The sequence below is a fragment of the Lipotes vexillifer genome, unplaced genomic scaffold, assembly GCF_000442215.2.
Source record: "Lipotes vexillifer unplaced genomic scaffold, Lipotes_vexillifer_v1.1 scaffold496, whole genome shotgun sequence".
In the NCBI taxonomy this organism is placed as follows: domain Eukaryota; kingdom Metazoa; phylum Chordata; class Mammalia; order Artiodactyla; family Lipotidae; genus Lipotes; species Lipotes vexillifer.
In genome coordinates, this window is record NW_006786690.1 from 135688 (window position 1) to 142248 (window position 6561).

The following is a 6561-nucleotide window of genomic DNA, read 5'->3' on the forward strand; positions in this document are numbered from 1 at the left end:
TCCTGCTGATTGATGGGCTTTTTTTTTTTAATATCCTATTATTTCCCTAAGTTGACCATATCTAAAACCAGCCTTTCATTCCACCCTTTCTTCCATTTCCTTGTCCTCCAAAAGTAATACTACTTTTTCCTATGGCTTCTCAATTCTTGTCAGTTACACTATTTTTTAATATACCTAGGCCTAAAACCAGACCAGTCATCTTCGATTTTTTTTTTCCTTACCCAGCCCTAATCCAGCCATTTCTGGAATTCTTCCCTGCTTTTTCTTTTTCTTTTTTCCTTTTTGGCTGCATCACATGGCATATAGAATCTTAGTTCCCTGACCAGGGATCTAACCTGTGCCCCCTACAGTGGAAGCGTGGAGTCTTAACCACTGGACTGCCAGGGAAGTCCCTGCTTTTTCATTTTTGCTGTCATTTCCCATGGTTTAGCTTTTTCCTCTTTAATCTTGAGTTAACTATTCATCTCATCTTTAATTTTTCACCGTGCCTGTACATTTTCTAAAACACTATCTGATTAATTTTCTTTAAATGCCACATTTTATCCTGTCACTCACCTGCTCAGAATCTTTTCATATTTTTGTTTATTTAAATTTGATGATCCCCATTTCCTGCTCCCACACAAACTATACACCACTGCGTAAAGAGTCCAGTCCAGTCCTTAACCAGTCATTCAGGCCTACAGAGATCCTTTGTTTCATCCAGACTCAATATCTCTGGCCCCTTAATAAAACCTTTCCAGGGCCTGTTCCTTTTCCTGTCCCCTGTGCTTCTTTGTCTCAGAAAGTTCTCTGTCACAGTCTGCAGTGATAGTTGTCTTCCTCTGTATTTTACTCATTTGACATACAGTTTATTGCTAATTTGTTGGAAATGGTTTTTGGTCTTCTATCCTGCTAGATTTTTAACTCCCATGTACCAACACATACACACACACACACACACACACACACACACACACACTGTGAATTATATTTGGCGTATGCTAGATGCTCAGTGTTCTTTATAAATAATTGGTCTGATCAGTTAGCTTCTTCCTGCTTGTCACCAATATCAGTTATCAGTGGGATTTTTTTAAGGTGTGTATTTGAGCTGTGCATCATACCCATTTTTTACAGCTTTTTTAAGGTGTAATTGACATACAGTAAATTACACAGATTTAAATTGTATGATTTGATAAGTTTTGTCATGTATGTGCCCGTGAAACTACCAAAAGTTCCCTTCAAATATTTTAAAGAAACTTTATTTTTAAAGAAAGCTTGATTATTTAAAAAAAGAGAGGGGACTGCTCTGGTGATCCAGTGGTTAAGACTCCATGCTCCCAGTGCAGGGACCCCAGGTTTGATTCCTGGTCAGGGAACTAGATCCTGCATGCTGCAACTAAAGATCCCGCATGCCACAACTAAGACCCCGCACAGCCAAATAAATAAATATTTTTAAAGAGAGAGAGAGAGAGAGATACTCAGTTTTTAAACTGGGAAACTTTAATGTAGGATATTCACTTTTTTGTTTAAGCTCATCTGTCCTTAAAAGCACTATCATCTAGTGCAGTGTTTTATAAACTTCTTAAAGAGTAGACTCTTTCCTTCAAAAATTCTATGCAGAAATTCTATACATAAAGTAGAAAAAAAAAAGGCTGGTATAGTAGAAAAGGGACATTGTGTGTACAGTGCATGGGACACTTTGCTCTCAGCCTTAACCTCATCCCAAAGACAGTCCCTGAGGCGTGTCCTCCTGACTCTTAGGTTTCCACAGAATGCATTTTGAAAATCATTGGTTTAGGTGGAAGACTATATAGGTTAGGTAAATAAGAAGTTGGGTTAATGTTTTAGGGAAATAATTATGAAAAAGAGGGACATGAAAGTCTCTTGTGTTGAAATTAATGTTATGCTCTGGCTAAGTGGCTTATTTTCCTCCCTTATTCTCTTTGACCTACAGGACTATCCCACCTATACTATCCTTGGTCAAAGTCAGTACCAGGCTTGCTACCCCAGCTCCAGCTTTGGAGTCACAGGCCAGACTAACAGTGATGCTGAGAGTACCACCTTAGCAGCAGCCACATACCAGACGGAGAAGCCTAGTGTCATGGTACCTGCTCCTGCAGCACAGAGACTTTCCTCTGGTAAGCTCTAGATTTGGCTTAAAGGCATTTCATCCAACAGGTGATGGTGAAGATTTTTTTGTTCTGGTCTAAGTCACTGTTACCATGCTATTGGCCTTCCTTCTCAGGTGAGGAGTATTTAAACACTGTAACCAGACAACGATGAGTCGTTGGCAGACTGAATATAATACCTGATGCTGTGAACAGAAAAGTACCAAGAATGAAAAGACTTTATTTATGACTCCCACCTCACCTTCCCTGTAGCTATAATATGCTTGTCACAGAGAACTTCAGAATCTTAGCACATTTTATAAAAGCTGGAGGACTCCAGTTTTAGTCTGTGCATAACTGACTTCTGGTTAGGCCTCAGAACAGTAGTTCTTAACTTTTTCTGTGTCATGGATCCCTTTAAGATTCTGAAGAAAGGTATGGTTCTTTTTCTCCAAAGAAATACATAAAATTTAACCTACAAATGTAAACCTCTAGCTTTGAAATGGATCAATGAATTATGATGTCCAGATTTAAAAATCCTGACATAGGGCTTCCCTGGTGACGCAGTGGTTGAGAATCTGCCTGCTAATGCAGGGGACGCGGGTTCGAGCCCTGGTCTGGGAGGATCCCACATGCCGCGGAGCAACTAGGCCTGTGAGCCACAACTACTGAGCCTGCGCGTCTGGAGCCTGTGCTCCTCAACAAGAGAGGCCGCGATAGTGAGAGGCCCGCGCACCGCGATGAAGAGTGGCCCCCACTTGCCACAACTAGAGAAAGCCCTCGCACAGAAACGAAGACCCAATGCAGCAAAAATAAATTAATTAATAAAAAACCAAAGAACTAGTCTTTAAAAAAAAAAAAATCCTGACATAAAGACTTTATGCACACATTCAGTAAACATATGCACATACTTTTTATCCCTATTTTTCATGAAAATTTGGTGGTTCGCTATCACATCATGTAACTTGGGGAAGGACTGTTTATCGTTAACACTGATGCGTTTTTAAAAACAGTGGTCTGCATCAACTAATGCAGTTTTCTGTGCATATTGCCTCTACTGGTCTTCTAGATAAAGACATACAAATGGTTGCTGCTTCGAACCTACATAACTTTGAAATCATTACATGTGTTGGTGCCTTAGTTTTGAATTCATTTCTCTAAATATCTTTGTTCTTCATAACAATTTTAACTTTTTAATAATGGAGAGTTTCAAGCAGTGGCAGAAGTTGTCAGAATGGTATAATGAACCCTTATATATCTGTCATCCAACTTCAGCAATTAACAACTCATAGGCAATCTTGTTTCAACTATACTTCATCCAATTCCCTCCTCAGATTCCAGGTATCATATTTATTTATAATGCTTGATAACATAACCACAGTGCCATTATCCCATCTTAAATATTCAACAATAATTCCTTAATAACATAAAATACCAAAGGGTATTCATATTTCTAGTTTTCTCATAAATGTTAGGAGTTTTGTTTTTCTTTTTACAGTTTGTTTAAAATAAGATCCAAGTAAGGTCCATACATTGTGATTGGTGGATATTTTGTTTTAACCTATAAATTCCCCTATCTATTTTTATTTCCGATTGTAATTTATTTGTTGAAGAAACAATCAATAGATTGTTTGTCCCATACCGTTTCTCAGTCTAAATTTCGCCAATGATAACCTTAGAGGGTAGTTTACCACAGCCCACTGCCTTCTGTATTTTATTTATAAAGTGGTAGATGGATCTAGAGCAGTGGTTTTTCAGCTAGAGGTGGTTCTGTGCCCCCTGCCTCCACCCCCATGACCCCACACCCAGGGATATTTGGCAATGTATGGACACATTTTTGGTTGTCACACTGGGAAGGGGGTGCTACTGGCATCTAGTGGGTAGAGGCCAAGAATGCTGCTTAACCAAACATCCTACAATGCACAGGATGTCCCTTCACAACAAAAATTATCTGGTCCAAAAAGGTCAATTGTGCCAAGTTGAGAAACCCTGATCTAGAAGCTTGATCAGGTTCAGGTTTAATTTTTTTTTTTTTTTTTGGCAAAATGACTTAGAGATATGTTCTTCCATTGGGAGGAAGGCATATAAGTTCTAGTTATAACTCTCTTCATGATGTTTGGTCTACATTTCCAAATTGCTTAAGTAAAGTTTGGTTTTCCAGCCTTTATCCCTGCAACATGATTCTTAAGGGCAGATAACCTGCTGACCGTTCTGCTCTGGTTCTTACAGCCTGTGACTACACTGGCAATACCGGCGTCTCACTTTTCCTTTCCAGGAGACCCTTCAACAAGCCCATCTTTGACCCAGACTACACCAAGTAAAGATGCTGATGACCAGTCCAGGAAAAACATGACTGGCAAGAACCGGGGCAAGAGGAAAGCTGATGCCAGCTCTTCCCAGGACAGTGAATTAGAAGTATGGGAAGAAACTCATTTGAGTTGCAACCTTTTTTTTTTCTCATTTCTTAAATTTATCAAATATATATCTGAAACTCATGAGATTATGTGGTTCTGTGTTGTATACCCTATAATTCCTGAGCAAGAGAAAATGAATTGTCCAAGTGAAAAGAGAAATGTAAAAACACATTACTCTATGCCCATATCTTACCATATCACTTTCAGATCCTTTTCACCAAGAGCACTGAAAAAGATTTTTTGAATTTAGGTAGCCAGGTCACTTTTTAAGGGAAAGAACAAACTGTTTTCTGTATTCCAGAAGAAAACAGAAAGAATAATGCATCATATTCAGAAAGCAGAGGGTGTCACAAGTAATACACTGTTCTCCATTTAAAAACCTCAAAGTAAAATGAGAGAACTAAAGTGCTTTAGGCCAAGTTTCTGTGAAACATGCAACCAGATCTGGTAACTTATTAATGAGATTGGCTCTCAACTTATTCTGTAGTTTAAACGCTATAGGAATTTATTATGGGCCTACATTTGGCTTCATTATTAAAAGACTAGAAAGTCATACAAAATTCTAATAAAAATGGAGTTTTGATATTAATCCTTTTGTTTTCTTTCTTCAATTTTTCTATAATGTGATCATTTAATAAGAGGGAAAAGCCATATTTAAAAATGAGTCCATTGACAGGTGTTCAGAAGACACAGGTAAATTGAGGCTATGTTTGAAACCTCTCTTGCCTTTTGTTACTGGGGGCAGCGGGGAGGGCAGGAGGAGAAAGAAAGAAAATCTAAAGACCTGATATATTTCTTGGAAAAAACGGAGAACTCACTCATTTTTAAAATTGTGGTAAGGTATATATAATATAAAATTTACCATTTTTTAAGTGTGCAATTTTAAGTACATTCACAGTGTTGTTTGTTACTGCTGTCTGTTTCCAGAAGTTTTTCATGATCCAAACAAAAACTCTGCACCCATTGAGCAATAATTCCCTATTCTCCCCTCCTATTAGTCCCTGGTAACCTCTGTTCTACTTTCTGTCACTATAAATTTGCCTATTCTAGATAGTTCATATAAGTGGAATCATACAAAATCTATCCTTTTGTGTCAGGCTTACTTCACTTAGCATAATGTTTTCAAGGTTCATCCATGCTGTAGCATATATCAGAACTTCATTCCTTTTTATGGCTGAATAATTCCATTGTGTATATATAGCACATTTTGTTTATCCATTTTCATCTGTGATGAACGCTTGGGGTTTTTTCACCTTTGAGCTATTGTGAATAATGCTGCTATAACACTGCTGTAGAGGTATCTCTTTGAGTCCCTCTTTCAATTATTTGAAAAAGTATAAACCTAGGAGTAGAATTGTGGGATCATATGGTAGTTCTATGTTCAGCTTTTTGAGGAGCCACCAAAATGTTTTCCAAATGACTACACCATTTTACATTCCTACCAGCAATGTACCAGGGTTCCAGTTATTTCCTATTTTTTGCATAATCCATCCTAATGGGTGTGAAGTGGTGTCTCATTGTGGTTTTGATTTGCATTTCCTTAATGATTAATAATGTTGAATATCTTTTCATGTGTGTATTGGCCATTTGTCTGTTTTATTTGAAGTAATGTCCAAATCCTTTGCCCATTTTTAAATTGGGTGGTTTGTTTTTTTTGTTGTTGAATGTTAGGAATTCTTTATATATTCCAGATATTAATCCCTTATCAGATACATGACGTGAAGATATTTTCTATGGATTGTCTTTTCACTCTTGATAGTATCCTTTGATGCTTAAAAGTTTTAAATTCTGATAAAGTTCTATTTTTCTTTTATTGCTTGTGCTTTTGGTGTTATATTTAAGGAAACAAGATTATGAAGATATTCACCTGTGTTTTCTTCTAAGCATTTTATTGTTTCGGCTCTTAAATTTAGGTCTTTGATACATATTGAGTTAATTTTTGTACATAGTGTGAAGTAGGGATCTAATTTCATTCTTTTGCACATGTATATTCAGTTTTCCCGGGACCTTGTTTCCTTTCCCCATTGAATGGTCTTGGTGTCCTTGGGGGGGGGGGGGGG

At 37.6% G+C, this 6561-nt stretch overlaps 1 protein-coding gene across 4 annotated transcripts in view; it reads left to right on the forward strand.

The window, feature by feature from the left end:
• The window catches only part of EYA3 (EYA transcriptional coactivator and phosphatase 3), a 96571-nt gene that overhangs the window by 68866 nt on the left and 21144 nt on the right, over positions 1 to 6561 (forward strand). For all 4 annotated transcript variants that reach the window (XM_007459068.1, XM_007459069.1, XM_007459066.1 and 1 more), the window contains 2 exons: positions 1934 to 2117; positions 4363 to 4502. In XM_007459068.1, the coding sequence (XP_007459130.1) occupies positions 1934 to 2117; positions 4363 to 4502 (324 nt within the window). The remainder of the gene's footprint in view (positions 1 to 1933; positions 2118 to 4362; positions 4503 to 6561) is intronic.